The following is a 17952-nucleotide window of genomic DNA, read 5'->3' as shown; positions in this document are numbered from 1 at the left end:
GCTAAGAACAAGAGCACACAGCCTCAAACTAGCAGGAGCATTGTTCAGAACTACCCTCAGAAAGTACGGAAAGAGTAGTTTATGCTTGGAACAAAATTTCTGCAGAGGTAGGGAGTCGGTCAAAAATAACTGAATTTAAAATATGTGCTCATATATCAAAATTTAAACTAAAATTAATCTAGAAGATTAAAATTGCCAAAACAGTATATTCCATGAAATGTTCATATGTGATTAGTCAAGGTTGTTTAGATCGTTCACCTAATATTGATCACTGTAAGAAGATTAAATTCCAAAATATAGCACTGGTTTATAGTCAAACAATCAAATGGTCTGCTTGATCTAACAGGAAAGTCGAGCCTTGTATGGCTAGCATAAGCGTAACTGGTTTTTTAACATTTTTTTGTTTTTTGTGGATTGGTGAGGGAGTGAGAACCCCATTAGGTTTTTAATGCAGTCTGCATGCCCTCTAGGGAGATTCACCCTCTATTTTTCTTTTGGTGGCCATTGTCTCTGGCACTAAAAGTAAAGAGAAATTTTAGATAATCACCAGAAATCCTCCAATGGTTCTGGTGGAAAATTTGCAGAAACATCTTCCTAAAGCTAATAATATTATATATTAATATTACGGTAACAAACATATTACACAGAGCTGTGCATTAAATAGGGGGTGCAAATGACAGATACAGACAGTGATACAGGAGGAGAGGAATATGCCCCAAAGAGCTTACAATCTAAGAGGTGTTGTAAGCATTACACAATAGGAGGGGGGAATAATCAATAATGAAAACAAATTGCTTTGTATATACTTTACCTCAAACAGATGAAAAACTACCAAAACCACAGGTCAATTCTTACTATACATATACAATACCTTAGCCCTGACTTATAACAGTACTGAATTAACACTTACAGTATGCATTCTGCATTTGTTTCAACAGGAATTGGAAACAGGGGTTTTCATGTGTTTTTGCAGTGCACCCCTTTATTTCTAGTGGACCTGTATCCACTCATACAACATGCCTAATTCTTAGCACACCACAGTACAAGGTAATGTTTTGTTTAGTTATGTTCCAATAGAAAAGAATGAACAGAGGTACTGCTTCTCCCAGTGACAAATTGCAAAGCATGCACATATGTGAAGGGATCCATTATTTCCACATCTTCCCAAAAGAGGTGAAAATGTGTCACCACTGGCCCCGAGATAACTTAACATTACATGGCCGATCCATAGATTACATTTACCTGTGTGGTAGTTCTCGTGGTGCTTTTTTTGGTGTTGTGCCTTTTACAAGGGTTACTTGTCAGCCCATATGGAAATTGTGGCAATGCAGAATTTCTTTAAAAGCTCATTCAGATTCACAGCTATGGTAATTCATTACCTGTGGAGTGCTTTAATAAGCTATTGCAAGCTATTTTTAAAATGACCATATCAAAATGATGCACCAGCAATAAAAACTTGGACTTAATAACTCCTGTGCACCATAGAGTTTATTTTGAAAGGAAGAGCTCCACGATCTACTCACGTTGCCTTTGTGATCTACGGGTAGATCGTATTCCACCTGTTGGGCACCCCTGTGCTAGAGCTTACAAAGACATTTTAAACAACTGTGTGTTGCAAACCTTGTGGCAACAGTTTGGAGAAGGCTCTTCTCTATACCGACATAACTGTGCCTCTTTAGACTTAGCCAACAAAATAATGACATTGGGACAGATTTTTTAAAGCTCTTCAAGAAAGGATACACTTTCATCAGTGAAGCTGGGTGATCCAGCAAACCTGGAATGGATCTGGTCCAGGTTTGCTGGATCACCTATGATTACTGATGAAAGTGTATCCTTCCCAGCCTTGCAGAGCTTTAATAAATCAAGCCCACTGTTTGCATAAGCCCCGAGCTTAACCCTATAAAACACCTTTATGGTGTTGCAATGGCGATAACACTTGAATCTTTACAACATAAGTTTCTACATCCCATCTCCTTATTGTGCCTAATATTTGGCCTTGATTTACTCAATAATGCCCGCTTTTATTTTCCTTTGTATAGCATAAATATTCTCAATTAAATTGTATTGAAAAGAAAACATCTTTAGTATAAATTAGAACTCCAACTGTGACCCAGGTCCTCTCCAATATCAATACCTGGCTTCACAAATGATTTTTTGATTTTGTAATGAACACAATTTCCCACACTTCAAAATCCTGGTAAACGTTCCCAGAAGGATGGAGGCTGTTAAAGCAATGTGAAATTGGGCTCTCCATGTAAATGTTCATGGCTTTGGAATAAGATGAGTCCAACATTTTCATATTGGTGTGAAGGTCAGGTGTTCCTAACTTTCGGCTATGTAGATAGTCACTCATAAAAAATAACCTTTTTTACAGCAATAAAAAAAATGCTAAATAATAAATATCAAATAAAAGAAGCATTAAAGAGGTAACAAAATAGGGAATACGTGTCATATCACGATACACGGGGGATAATTTAACAAAGCAATATAGCCGATGAGATAAAGCATTGCTGCCATCAAACATCCAATATTGTACAAGAAAAAATCCTCCTTTCTAGATTTCCTTGCATGTTTTTGGATATTCTTCACAATGTATATTTTTTCCATATTCACTGAGCTAAGTGATATATCCTTTGCAAGGTTTGAAATTACCTTGGTGTGAAAACAGATTAAATTTCCTTAGTAAATCGACCTCATTGTGTTTAAAAAAGTTATGTGTATTTTTATAGCTGGTGTAGGTTATTATTCATTGTGGCTAACTAGTAAACCGGCTACAAAAAAAATCCTTTATACAACTGTACATACCTAGAACCTAATTTAAAAATACTGTAGCAAAGACTAAGGATGTTTTTCTAGGCAGCCTATCAGAGACTAGCTTTCATTCTAAGCTTCCACCACCAAATTAGTACCTTATATCCCATAGGCTACAAGTAAATGTTGCCTTTTTGCATTTGTTTTTATAGATAAGAGCCTATACTAAAGTCAACACACAGTAAGCACACCTTTTTTCTTGTAGTAGTCTTCTTCCTCTTCATTTGATGAATCCGACCTGTACTGAAGCAGCTCCTGTTCATACTGTTCAAGGTAATTTAATTTCTTTGGCTTCTTGGCTTTGTCGGCCTTCCCCTTCTTTTTGTCTGAATCTTTGCCGGACTTTTTGGATTTTTTCTTCGAACTTCTCTCTTCTTCTGAGTTTTCCTCTTCATCATTGTCCTTCTTCTTTTTTTTCTTCTTCTTATCGCCATCTTTTGAAGAATCCTTTGACTTTGACTTCTTTTTTTTCTTCTCTACAACTTCATCTTCTTCTTCTTCCTCTTCTTCTTCCTCATCCCTTTTCTTTTTTTTATGCTTTTCTTTCATGTCATTATTGTTAGGCTCTGTTATTGTTTCAATGTCATTTTCTATAAAGTCTTCTTGTTCATCCTCTTCTAGTAATTCTACATCTTCTACATCATTGACCTCTTCTAGTTCTTCTTCCTCTTCTAGTTCCTCGAGCTCTTCTACCTCTTCAAGCTCTTCGTAGACTGGAAGCTTTTCTTTTATTTTTGATTTAGGCTTTTGGAAAGATTCTTTACCTTTCTTCTTGGACTTTTGCACAGGCTCTGGCTCCTCTTCCTCCTCCAATAGAGCATCAATTGGCTTTGATGAACTTTTTTTTTTAATGTGGTTTGGTTTATTGCCGGTAGACTTCTTCTTATCCTTTGCGTTAACTGACCTCTCTTTTACATCCTCATCTTCCTCGCCCTCTTCAATTTCTTCTTGGCTCTGGGCTTTATATTTTTTAGGTGCCATCACTTATTCATGGAGCCCTTGCTTTACTTTCAAACCTGACTTTTTGCCCCTTCGTTCGACTTGTGTAACGATGTGGCCAGAGATATGAAAACCTGGCCAATCAAATGCAGGCCCTTCAATTAAACGGACCTGAGAAGGGGCGCATGGTTAAACTTCTGATGTTGCTTCTTGCTGTTAAGGTAGGAATATCTACCTGTCTCTATTACTTCGTCCTGCCAGGAGTGAACTCATGAAAAATTACTTACTCTTTCGTATGTCATGTGACCGGGAGAGAAAGCAACGTGAAAAAAGAGATATGCCAGGCTAGCTTATCTTACTGCACTGAGTTCCCTCTCCATTATTCATAGTTTAGGATCGCTTTACAGAAAGAGATGGCTCAGTTGTACTTCAATATAGACAGATGAGTCTACCTATCATTAAGTGATTAATGAGGGGAAGACTGCATAAAAAGGAGAAAGGCATTTAGAAATCCCCTACAATCCTTTCATTTCTTACAATTCCATTCTGTTCTTTGTTTTTTTGTCTTGCTTTCTTGACCCGTCCTGTCATAATGCTGTGACAGTAATTATTTAGTGCATCGGCAATATGTAACCCTGTTGGTGTATTAATAGACTAGACAACGTACAATTGGCCATCCTGTGATCAAATTCCTCAGCAACAAAGGGAAGTCCCGGTGTGTGTACAATGACTGGAGTAGTAATTAGCACCTGCAGCTACCAGGTTTGTAACATGAGGACAGGTAAATGAAAAAAAATAGGATAACCTGGCCACACAGCCACACAGTGAATGTATAGATGACTAATGTACACATTAAGAAGCAGCTCGCTATTACAAAAACCTTTTCTCCAGCACTAAATATCTCAATAACACCGCTTCGCCTTGATCCCCTCTCTCCCCTACAATCTATTATGAATGCAGCACCCAGACTCATCCATCCTTCCAACCGCTCGTCTTCTGCTGCCTCTCTTTGTAGTTCTCTTCATTGGCTTTCATTTCACCTTAGAATCAAATTCAAGCTCCTGTGCTTTGCCTTCAAATGCCTACACAGTTATTGTCCCACTTACCTTTCTGACCTAATGGAAAAATACACCCCTAGTCGCTCTTTTCACTCCTACTAATGATTTCCTCATTAATAACCTCATCACATACACGGCTCCAAGACATTTCTAGAGCTGCCCCGACTCTCTGGAAAATTTTTCCTCGTCCTATTCGGATTGCTCCTATTTTCTACTAATTTAAAAGAACCCCTAAAAGCCATGTTTTCATACTCACCTACACGTCTTCTTCTGTCTCCTAACACTCACTACTCTCCCACCATTCCATATCCCCCCTCCTATTGTGTGTTACTTCCCCCACCTCCTAGATTGTAAGCTCTTCGGGGCAGGGTCCTCTCCTCCTCCTGTGTCACTGTCTGAGTCTGTCTGTCATTTGCAATCCTTTTTTAAAGTACAGCCCTGCATAATAGGTAGGCGATAAATAAATCCTGTTTATTAATAATAACTATAAGAAAAATAATCAGAATGGGATCTTTGCTTTAAAAATAAAGTAGCATGTTTAGAGTAAATTGAGATGACTTGTTTCAAACTTTCCATGACTTCTTAGCCCCTTTTTATTTGGTTTTGCAATAAGTAATTATACACATTATTTAATAAATTTACAAGATAATAAGACACATGAATGAGTATTGGACATTCTTTTACAACGGGTGATAATAAGAATTATGAAAGATTTACCTATAAATAAAAGCTGTGAAAAATGTACATTTGCTTTAACCTTATTTAGGGGCCACCTAAAGTCTTGCCCTGTAGAGTGCCTGACCTCAAACATTGAATCTTGAGAATCATAACAGTGTCAAATAACAGAACTCTGTGGTTGTATACATTTCCTTCAATGAAGGCCTTCTGCTATTTGACACAGGCAGTTGGCAAGGCAGCCCCTATCAAACTTCAGGCATCATCTGACCCGTAGCATTTAAATTGAATATAAGACTCAGCCAAAATAGGTAAAGCTAAAAAATGAGGCTAAACTTTAGGTAAACCTGTACATTTATATTAATTACTGGCCACAAAGGGCTTGATATGATCCTTTAGTCACTCTTTAGTTTAGTTTAGTTACTCTTCATAGCAATACATTGTGGGTAAGCATGGGACCGCACATAATGCAATGCAGTGCATCACTGTGCTATTCATAATAAATCTAATAAACCTGAAGACACCTGACACACATGAATTGCGGTGAACGATTTAACATTGTAGTGTGCTGTGTTGGCAAAAATTGTGCAGGTCCATTTCAGTACAGTCTGGGCTAGTTTAAAGCAACATCATGCAAATGTATGGTCCACACAAGTGTGAAGGGGTCCTAAGTAATAAATTGATGGCCCCGGAAAGACAAAGTTGTTTTGTGTGAAGGTCATTTATCGGTTAAGACCAGATAAGAGTTGCTCTTAACCCATGACAGCCACCTTTCATGCAAGGCTGTCTTCCCTCAACAAACTTCCTCATATTTTGACTTCCAAAATTCAGCCATAAAGGTAACCAGAAGAAAGAAACTAAATGTGTACACTGGGTGCTGACAACTATTGCCCTGCTTCCCTTAGACACTGTGGGCCTGATTTATTAAAGCTCTCTAAGTGAAGAGCTAAAGAGCAATATACGCAGATCGTGGCTGTATTATTATTATTATTATTACACAGTATTTATATAGCGCCAACATATTACAGAGTGCTTTACAAAGTCCATAGTCATGTCACTAACTGTCCTCCAAGGTGGATCACAATTTAATGTCCCTACCATAGTCATATGTCATTATTACAGACTAAGAGCATTTTTTTGAGGGAAGCCCATTAACCTAACTGCATGTTTTTGGAATGTGGGAGGAACCAGAGTACCCATAGGAAACCCATGCAAACATGAGGAGAACCTGCAAACTCCATGCAGATAATGTCCTGGCTGAGATTTTAACCTGGGACCCGGTGCTGCAAAGGCCCGACTGCTATCCTGTGAGCCACCGTGTTGTATGATGCGGTAGAAAGCTTCCTATTATTATACAACAAGGGAATATGATAGATTTCAGACATGTTGGGTGCAAAACTAATTCTAGGTTTTTTAGTCATATTGCTGCTCCAGACACCTTCCAGTGGTGGCCAACCATGCTGAAGTCCTAGGTGTCTGGATAAGTGTTCTCCCTAATATTATTATTATTATCTTGTATTTATTTAGTGCCAACATATTAGGCAATGCTGTCATAAGTCCAGTCATGTCACTAGCTGTTCCTTACAGGGGCTCACAATCTAATGTCCCTACCGTAGTCAAATGTCATTAGCACAGTCTAAGGTCAATTTGGGGGTAGCCAATCAACCTAACTACATTATCCATGGGATGTGGGAGAAAACTGGAGTTACCAGGGGAAACTCACACAAACACAGGAAGAACCTGCAAACTCCATGCAAATAGTGCCCTGATCGAGGTTCGAACTTGCGACCTATAGAGTGCTAACCTATAAGCCACTGTGCTTCCTAAAAATATCACCGTATACTGTGTCAGTATTTTTCTTGGGAGCCTTTGGCACCAATGCAAGCAGGGTATTGCGTACAGAGTATCACATATCTGGTAGATCTAGGAGGTTGGGTTTGAGGAAGTTAGGATGTGACTGTGACTGATGTATTGATAAGTTACTAGCAATCAAAAATCATGCACATCAACAGCTCCATCCTGATGAGTCAGGGCCAGACTACTAGATATGTCAGCGGTATTCCCTATGAAACCCTGGACAACAGCTCAGTACAAGCTGAATACAATGACATGGAATTAAAAAGATCCACACCCTCGACGTGTCTCTATAAATAACCGTAAGAGTCACATTTAGCACTGGTTCACATGTGCACTGCCTACGCTATTTTATGGGCAGATGGCTGATAACAAAAGAAGGTATTGGAGCATAGAAGAAAACTGGGAAATGGACCAAGATGCTGGTGGGAAACGGTAGTTACACTTGTCAAGTGTATTTATATGAGCTTATTATCTTGTTATTGTTGATGATAACAGGTGTGCGGTGCCTGCTCAGCAAATTCTGCCAAGGTCTACCCTGCCGGATGTCGGGATACAGTCAGCTGACTGAACACAATGAGAACTGATTCCAGTAACGTACAACCACCGACCCATGTATGATCCATGTAACTCGTAAACAACACATGAAGGACATGCACCCAGAAATGATCACCCCATGTGAAAGGGCAGTGAATACAATTCACAAATGGGAAGCCATATCTAAAAGAAGATCAGAATATCTAAACGTGTGTAGCTTGGCTCTGGTAAATTCCAAAATAACCTTCAATGTAAATGAGTTATATACATTCTAAGGGCATATAAAAAAAAGTTTGAAAAGTCTTTAGAAAAAAGTAGAAAAGCCTATCCCCTGACAGCATGCTGGAGCGAAGGACCCCTGCTTTTTGTCAGAAGCAGTGGTGCCCCTGCAGAGGTCAGACTCCCCTCCCCCACATAGACACACACGCTGCTGAGTCACACTTGGAGTTCTCAGCAAAAACTAAGACACTGGGCCTGGTTTATTACAGCCATCCAAGCTGGGTGATCCAGCAAACCTGGATTGCATTTCTTCAAAGTAATTTGCTATTTGTTAGTAAATGTTTTGAATCCTGGACCAGATCTATTTCAGGTTTGCTGGCTCACCCAGCTTCACTGATCAAAGTGTATTCTCTCCAGCTTTGGAGAGCTTTAAATTAGGCCCATTGCTTGGAGGCTGTTTAAGTTACTTTTTCTGACTCATGCACATGAATTTAAAAATTCCAGCATGAGCTATGAAGCCTGTAAGTAATATGCTTTTTAACAAGCTAAATAAAGAAATATATGTTAAAAAAAAATAGAGTTTCACATGCATTTTATATTCACTTGATTTTATTTATTTTTTTATTTTGAGTATACCAAATTAAGGTATATAATATTTGCAAACCATTATATGATCTCTTTAAATGCATCGTATATCCAATTATCCAGTTAGATGGTTAATCCTGCTACAAGGACCTTTCCTGGAATGTCATTTTATCCATGGATCCAATATGGGTACCATACCTGTAATGTGACCAGCACTCCCTCTGCTGGCCATTCTACATCACATCAATGTATAGTGCCTGATACATAAGAAGGCATTTGACCAACACTGCTGTATTCAAAGCAGAACTATACATAAAAAAATAACTTAAATAAAAAATTGCAAGCAAGCAGGTAGTTTACAATGCCCCCTCAATTGGGAAGTAAATTTACATAACAAGTTACTTTTGTCCGAGAGCAAGAAGAGGTGGGTGTACTTTAAAAGCTACATATAGTAAGGCAAGATTCCTTTTTTGCAGAAGGGACATCACCTGTCCCTTCAGTAATAAACAACCTGCCTGAGTGCGAATTTTAGATTTTAAAGCCCATCTATGGTCTCCATAGTCCCCCTCTGGGCCTACCAGAAGTCCCTCCCAAATGTTATACTAATTTTTTTAATGACATTAGCATTGCGTCCATATACTGAGAGCACAAAGTGTCATAATGATGACCCAGAGCCATAATGCCCTGCACACCCAGTCTGTCCTCCCAGGTGAGTCATTCTGGGTAACATTCTACCTGAAATACTAGGGACATCTAGTGGCAGAGATTATGTACTACAGGTGACTGCTGAGGATTAAAAAAGAATATTGCAGCTACAGATTAAAAAAAAAACCTTTCGGGGTGCTTTAAAAACAATATCCCATGCCTGGGCTTTAGATCCAGTTAATGTGCTTGAAATGCTTTTTCAGTCAAGGTGTGTCTTTGTGCCTTTTACTCCAGTGAGTTTTGTGCAACTGCATGACAACTATGCAGTCTAATGTGCAATGATATACAAAGCAAGACACTGATAACAAGGGTAGATAACTTGTGTGCATACCTTACAACTTTTGGAAACAGAAAAAGGGGAACATGCCCAAAAATAACCCCTCTTTTTAAGAACAATAAAACATAAATAACTAAAAAATGATTGGTTAAATCGCAACTCTCTCCTTTACAATCTAATATGAATGCTGCAGCCAGACTCATCCATCCTTCGCTCCGCTCCTCTTCTGCTGCCTCTCTTTGTAGTTCTCTTCATTGGCTTCCATTTCACCTTAAAATCAAATTCAAGCTCCTGTGCTTTGCTTTCAAATCCCTCCACAGTTCTTGTCTCACTTACCTTTCTGACCTGATAGAAAAATACCCCTCTAGTCGCTCTCTTCGCTCCTCCAATGACATACTAATGACTTCCTCACTCATAACCTCATCACACGCACGGCTCCAAGACTTTTCTAGAGCTGCCCCTATTCTCTGGAATGGTCTTCCTCATCCTATTAGGATTGCTCCTACTTTCTGCTCATTTAAAAGAACCCCTAAAACCCATCTTTTCATACTCACCTACCCGTCTTCTTATGTCTTTTGAAACCCTCACTACTTCCCACCATTCCATATCCCCCTCCTATTGTGTGATACTTCCTCCACCTCCTAGATTGTAAGCTCTTCGGGGCACGGTCCTCTCCTCCCCGTGTCACTGTCTGTATTCATCTATCATTTGCAACCCCTATTTATTGTACAGCACTGCGTAATATGTTGGTGCTGTTTATTATTAATATTAATAACAATAATAATAAATCCACCTTTTTTTCAACTATATTTCCTTTATATTAGCTTTTTAAAATAAAAAAAATTGAATAATTTTGAGTTTAGATGAAGACTTTTTTGAGGTATATATATCCAGAGACAACTGAGGATAAAAGAAAGACAGAAGGACTTGGATCTGGAAGAGGGACACAGTTGGGATCTATGCAGGTTGTAAAATATATCAGATGAGGTCAAGAAAAAAGATAACAAACTATCTAACTTGAACGTTGTACAAGCACATGTAATAACAAGAAACTATGGCACCTAAAATTGTCCACAGGCAACACTTTAAAAGTCTTAATAGCTCATCAATTTAGAGTTAACAATGTATTTTGGCAATAAAAAGATTGCTTTTACTCTGGTGACCCAAAGTTGTTTCTGTACCTGTGTCTTTTTTGGGTGTGCATTGTTTTAAATATAAGAATAGGGATGAAAGTGGAGCCTCTTTACATTTTTGTTAACTTTCTGCAAACTCAGCAGAATAGTCAGTATGTCAGATCAGGCAATTGACATTATGTGCACTCCAACCACCTAACTCAATCTGAAAATTTAGATAAAAAGGAAGCAAAACTAAAAAGAGGGTCAAATCAATGCTAGAAAAGTCAGATAAAAAAAAGGAAGTAACATTAAGTAACATCAATGCCTGAAAAGTTAATGACAAACACAGGGATTGTAACATACAGATTTTGTCCACTAGGTGGTGCAGTATGACCTTTGCAGCTTTAGCCCTATATGATGCATTATCCCACCCACACAATGAAAGTTACCTGGAATCATACACCTGTATTATCCATCTCCCTTGGTTTTCTGTAAGGCCCAATTATATTGTGGGGGTTCTCATTCTTTGTTATAATCTACTTGTGTAAGAAGATTTCCCAACTTTGAAACTCCTAGGTAAGGCATCGCTATCCTTTCTGGGAATTCCTATACAGAATGCAGAGCAAATGAAACATTGTGGGTAAAGACATGCAAGAGCACCAAATAAATTTGGACTGCTGTGTATTCCCCAGGGTCTTGTCAGAAAGAGTTTTTTTTTTTGTGAGTGAAGATTACTCATGGAGACCCTCATTGTAGTGTATAAAGTATCTAACTTGGTAGCCAAATGGCTTATTAAGCTGTAATTGTGAGTGAGTGCTATCTAGAACCTTCTAGAGCAGTGTTTCCTAACCAGGGTTCTTCCAGAGGTTGCCGGGGGTTCCTTGAGGAATGAGCAATTTGGATCTCTCCGGTCAGTTTACTTGACACCAATTATTTTTTTGTATGGGCGTCATTCTTCCCAATGGCCAGCAACGTAAGAGATATTCTTCCCACTGACCACCACACTAATGTACTGTGAGCTGTGGTTATAGTAATGATAGCCGGGGTTCCCTGGAGATCTGAAAATTATTTTAAGAGTACCCTCATGTTAGAAAGTTGAGAAATGCAGTCCAGTCATAAACATCCTGCATAGTAAGTCATTCACTAAAGAATTAGCACAAATAGAACATTAATAATTACAGAGACTTTACAGGGAGCTTACTGGATTTGGGTATTTTGTAACAAATCATTTGATTTAGTCTCTTACAATCCCCAAATGTCTTACTGCAGAATAGGAAGACTGATGCTGTAGACCCATGCTGTACAACAAGACAATCCATAGAACAACACATACGACTAGGCTGGGGGTTGTACAGCTTTTTGTGAATAACCCTCCCCTCCTAGGCCAGCACTAATAGGTGATTTCAAGGATACTGTGAACTAAGTGAGACTTGCAAAGTTAGTGACGCATGCAGTGCATTACCTAGCTACCTTACAAGTTTAGGTAAGCTACCTACCTTACCTAAACTTGGAAGTCATGTGACCGAACGCCAAGTGTCTGCCCCAACCTCTGCTTGACCTTAACCTCTCCTTGACCTATTCTCTCGCCTTGGTTTCTTTAAATCCCTCATCTGGCTGACTAAAGGTGCGTACACACTTCCAATTTTTATCGTTCCAATCGAACGACGAACGATCGATTGGGCAAAAAATCGTTGGTAAAAAAGTAACCAACGACGCCGACGAACGAGGAAAGTCGCTGGAAACGAACGACCGGACTGACGGATCGGATTGGACGACGATCGTTGAACATCGTTCGTGTGTACGGTCGTTCGTTGATCGGCCATGTTCAGAGCATGCGTGATGAACGAACGTCCGTTCACTTTCCTGTCGTGCACATAGTTCCTCTATCGCTCAAACGATCGTATCTATTGTGTGTACAATATCTACGAACGATTGTGTCGTTATCTCTATGTGCAGGATCGGTGCTATACGATCGGTCGTATATATCGTGCATGAACGTTCGTCGTTCGTTTTCCAACGATAATAATTGGAAGTGTGTATGTAGCTTTAGTCTTGGGTATGACTCTGACTCCATTTCTTTATCGCTCTCCTGCCTCTGATCCTTGGATACCTTGTCTAGCTGATCGACTTTTGTGTATGACCTCCTGACTTCTCTCTCGCCTCTGACCCTTGGATATCTCGCTTGACTGTCTGTCATATATGACCTTCTGGTAAACTCCAATGGCACTGGGAAATGCAAGAGTACAGGGGTATACCTACAAATCATGGATAACATTAATCTAAATAACAAAGACAGCTACCATGATAACTATTCCCCTCTAGGGATGAGCAAGCGAGTTTTTAAAAACTCAAGCTGGAATTTAAAAAAAAAAAGATTGCGGCCTGCCCCAATCAATGAATGCAGCCGGCGCTGCATTCATTGATTAGCTCAGTGTGCGATCCCCGGCACTAGAGGTTAAATGGGTTACAAGTTTCCCCATTCAAAAGCTCTAGTGCTCTCTGATTGGCTGGGGAAAATGTGAGGCATTCTCGCTCATCCCTATTCCCCTCTGCCATAACAATTGTGGCCTCCATAACAAACTCTTTCCCACCTTCCTTCATGCAGCCATCGTGACCCTTTCCCCCAAATCAAATGCAGATCCCATGACACCACACAAGAGCCAACAGGCAGTTTAATAGAAGAGAAGGCAAGGTATATATATTCTGAGGGACATATATTTAGAGTCCACCACTGTGCTACTCTGCATGAGAGAAGGAACAGAGAAGAATCAGTTACTCGCAACTATCAGAGGAAGGGTAAGAAGTTTTCTCTGTAGTAGTTTTCCCTTAGTTGTGTATTGTTGTGTGTTGTTAATCTCCCTTGATTTGTATTGAAGAGTTGAAAAAAAGAAACTAATTGGTGGTATCCCCTACCAAGCCAAGTTTATAAAATCAGAGGCCACCCCCTAGGAACACAAATGTATAGGGAAACAAAAAGGAGGGTTTTTGTAGTGTGGCCAAAGTAACATATTGTGTAATGCATGTATATTAATGCATATACATAAAATAAACTATATTAAAACAATAAGAAATATTTCACACAATAAAGTATACAAATCATATGTGAAATATACAAATAGCAATAGTGGATTTTGGATCAGAGCAATTGTGTTATAAAAACATGGTTCAAAGGTCATGACAACTGATTTAGAATTAGTTCCCAGTTGCGTGTTGTGAACAAAAAAGCATGGTATAGCTAGACATCAGATTCCTACTGATAGATATAGTATTGATTAGTTAGAACCAAGCAAAATGAGGTCTCTTGTCCCGATACGTTTCACCTCTGGGGCTTCTTCAGGGGTATTTAAAGAGACCGTACATGTACTACAAAAATGATGAACAAAATAATAGGTCATTGGCAGTAAGGAGTAATGAAATTGTATTGGAGAACAACTCCAAAGTCTGGATTTGGGCTTTAAAATGTGTACTCTTTGAATATATACTACAACTACCTTCAATCAAGTCAAATTGAATACCACAGTCTACATTCCACTACTGCCCATGTGGAATATCCCAGCATTCTAAGAACCAATCAAGGCAATACAACATCTCCTACCAGCCTCCTGACTTTGCTGCCTCTTCTTCCACCACATCCCAGGTGCCAGTAACGTATGTCCTTTGTAGATTCTTCAGGTGTCAGGGATATTGTCAGATTAGATCGATCGGAAGCAGCTCATGACTTATAGAGTCTAGCGTGCATAGATTTCTAGGTATGACTTCCACAGAGCCAGGTGGAAGAAAAGGTCTGCAAGCTATCACATAATGTATTTAACCGCACTGCTTGCTAAACGAGAAGCCTCTCAAGTTTAATGAGTTCTTTAAAAAAATATGAAGCTCGAAGCAGGCGAAGAAACCTCGAGAGAGCGTGACGAATAAAAGAACGCGGATAGGCCAATGGTATGTGGAAGTGACTTTCTATTGCCTGAATTCTATCTATTGACATATCTCTACTCTTACTACGACATGATTTAGTTTCCCATCTGAAAGGCTTAGGTTACCTTTTGCTTACACTTCTTAACAAAACAGAATACTCAGCTAAGGTTCCACGCATGGATTAAATTATTTTCCAAAGACACTGCCATTAGGAAGCTACTAGTGATTTTAAGTAGATGTAATCCTAACTAAATAACATTGAGGTTGCTAATGCACTGTGTATCATAAACGACTATCATAGCTTTTCCCTTTATTATTTTTTAATAAAATACTGTTTTCCCTCTTTACATTGCTTATTTCAACGTTTTTCTGCAGCAGCTTCATTGATGGCCACACAGCATTTCTCAAGATGGGTTTTCCGATGATGGACCATGCCGATGTAATGAGCCTGGAGAGGATACACTTTTATCAGTGAACCTACAAATAGCAAATGGCTTTAAGAAATCCATTCCATGTTTGCTGGATCACCAAGGTTCACTGCTGAAAGTATATCTTATCCAGCCTTGGACAGCTTTGATTATTCAGGCCCAATGTATTTAAAAACTCATAACAGGGTGACAATGCAAAAGAACAATTGAGAGGCAGGTACACATCACAGTCACCCTATACCAAGAAACACCTAAATGTTTATGGCAGGAGGTATTATGATAATGAATGTTGCAAATTCAGAAAATGCCTGTGAATTTCTAAATCTAAATACACAATTTAGAGATTATGTTTAAATAATAAGGGGCATACTTATGAAGCAGTGAATCTGACATTTACCAAACATACACTGCAGGTGAATCTTTCAGTTGCATATGTTTTAAATGGGAGTGTTTCATTGAATGACTGATTGATTGATTGATTGATTGATTGATTGATTCACCATTAGGGAATATCTTGGGGTTGGTCCATGACACCCTGGGCTGAAACCAAGTGGGATGAACCCAGAGGAGCAGCAGAATCAGAAGGATACAGAGACTTTCTGAGGCAAAAAGCACCAGATGGGGGGGGTAAGTATCTTATAGACCTACAGTATTTAAAAAAAAAATTTTTATCCCTAAATACTGCTTCTATAACTCTGGCCTTTGCAGCACTAGGTCCCGATTTTGAACCTTGGACAGGAAACTATCTGTATAAACTTTGCAGTTTCTCCTTGTGTTTGAGTTGGTTTCCCCGGGTACCCACATTCCAAAAACATGCAGTTAGTTTAAATGGCTTCCCCCCACAAAATTCTCCTTAGTCTGTATTATTGACATGTGATTGAGATAGGGATATTAGATTGTGAGCTCCTTTGAGGGACAGCTGGGGACATCACTATGGACTTTGTAAAATGCTGCATTATATGTCGATGCTAAAAAAAATACTGTGTAATAATAATAATAATAACTGGCTACAATGAAGGAAATCCCCCCAACATGACCTAGGCTGCAAAAAAGAAAAAGGTTTCAACTATATCTATATATTTGATTCTTTTGATAGGTATTTGATATAAAAGTGGCTTATCAACCCTGTTAGGGACTTTAACATTTCTGGCTGGTAACATGATCTGCAGCTTGTCATCTTGCTGTTGTTCGTGTAACAACGGTACTCATGTTACCAGCACAATGAGCGCAAAACAGATGTAGATAGACCTACCGGTATGTACTATACTGAGACGTAATAGTACAGCCTGATGTGTTGTTAGGAAATGTTCTCTACAGGCGCAAAACAGATGTAGATAGACCTACCGGTATGTACTATACTGAGACGTAATAGTACAGCCTGATGTGTTGTTAGGAAATGTTCTCTACAGGTTTAGTCAAGAACTGACTTGATTTGCACTTATTCACCTGAGCAGTCATCAGTGATGTTCTTGACTGTCTTAAGCTGGCCATACACACACTATGCCATCTCTGTACAATTTAGGTTCACTATGTATATGAAAACAAACATAATCTATGTTTTTAATGTTTTGCTTTTACCACATTTAGAAGCCTGTACACACAGTGCACCATGGTACACTACAAGTCAGTGGCAAAAAGATGCATGTCTGAGTATTAACAGCCCATTGATGATAAATTCATGTTGTTTCTTACCAGTATGATCGCTTGCTTTTCCATCCAGCTGATGCTGAGAAGTTTTGATGCTGGGTGTTAAGGTTCGGCTGAGTTGACAATCGGTATGGTAGAGGGAAAACCATCGCTTGCATGGGAAGTGCCATGACTTATCTCGGTTTGTGTTGGTGACAAAGACTTCATCCACATACCAGGCGTGTTGTTGTTCCAAGCCGTCATGCTGTGTAAAAAGTCAGAGTGGACTTAATTATCATTTTAATGTCCTGATAAGTCAAACAGTTCATTTAGCAGTTCTGTCAACAGACTTGCCATGTTGTTTTATTTAAAACGCAATCATAAAATTCCCTTAGATTAAAGAAACCATGGAAAAAACAAGATGATCTCCTCCTATTGCCTCCCCCCCCCCCTGTTTGTTAATCTACAATAAAAATCCAAACCACTTTAAAGGATAGTTTCTACATCCCTGCACGGAACAACTATTTCCAAGGACAAATAGCTCAGAAACTGACTCTCTCACTGAAAATTAGAGCCAGGCCAATGGAACATACGGTACAGTAAACACTTACCTCCAGAGTTATGCTTTTAATGTCCCCAATCTCTGGCCCAGATACTTTGAAGGTGTGAGTTGAACCTTTGGTGAATTTAAATTCAGAGTCTGGAGAAGATTTTTTATACAGCTGAGTCTTGTTCAGCTTCCCTTTGCTTCCTTTCATCTTTATGTAGACCTAAACAAATACAATAATGCAGCAAAATGTTGTAGTAACTGCATGAATGCTATTGTGATGGTGTAACAATTCAATTTTTGTAGGCATTATCCATGGTCAAAACCTATTTTTTGGATTCTGATGCCAACTCAGAGATGGCACAATCATGATGTTATGATGTTCTTGTCTGTGTTTAAATACATGTATAGGGTATGTATGTATAGTCTATGTAAACTCTGATCAATAAGGGAGATGAGACATAGCCCCTGATTCATCAATAAAATCCGCGCTCGCTGGAAGCGCGAAAGTACGCGCGGCCATCGTTTGCGGATTACCGCGGTCCAGACTCCAGTGTGCGCGTACACTCGCCTCACTGCCAGCCGGATTCCTGCCTTCACAATAGGGAGCGCGAATCTGCCAATTAAGGCAATTAGATTTCAGCTGCGCGATTAAGGAGGATCT

The 17952-nt window shown here is 39.2% G+C and overlaps 1 protein-coding gene across 1 annotated transcript in view; it reads right to left on the bottom strand.

The window, feature by feature from the left end:
- The window catches only part of LOXHD1 (lipoxygenase homology PLAT domains 1), a 112327-nt gene that overhangs the window by 74413 nt on the left and 19962 nt on the right, over positions 1-17952 (bottom strand). The window contains exons 6-7 of the mRNA XM_072413500.1: positions 17353-17511; positions 16808-17006 (exon numbers count right to left, since the gene is read on the bottom strand). Of these exons, the coding sequence (XP_072269601.1) occupies positions 16808-17006; positions 17353-17511 (358 nt within the window). The remainder of the gene's footprint in view (positions 1-16807; positions 17007-17352; positions 17512-17952) is intronic.

This window comes from Pyxicephalus adspersus, chromosome 6, assembly GCF_032062135.1.
Source record: "Pyxicephalus adspersus chromosome 6, UCB_Pads_2.0, whole genome shotgun sequence".
Classification (NCBI taxonomy): Eukaryota; Metazoa; Chordata; class Amphibia; order Anura; family Pyxicephalidae; genus Pyxicephalus; species Pyxicephalus adspersus.
This window is presented reverse-complemented; position numbering and strand designations above follow the sequence as displayed.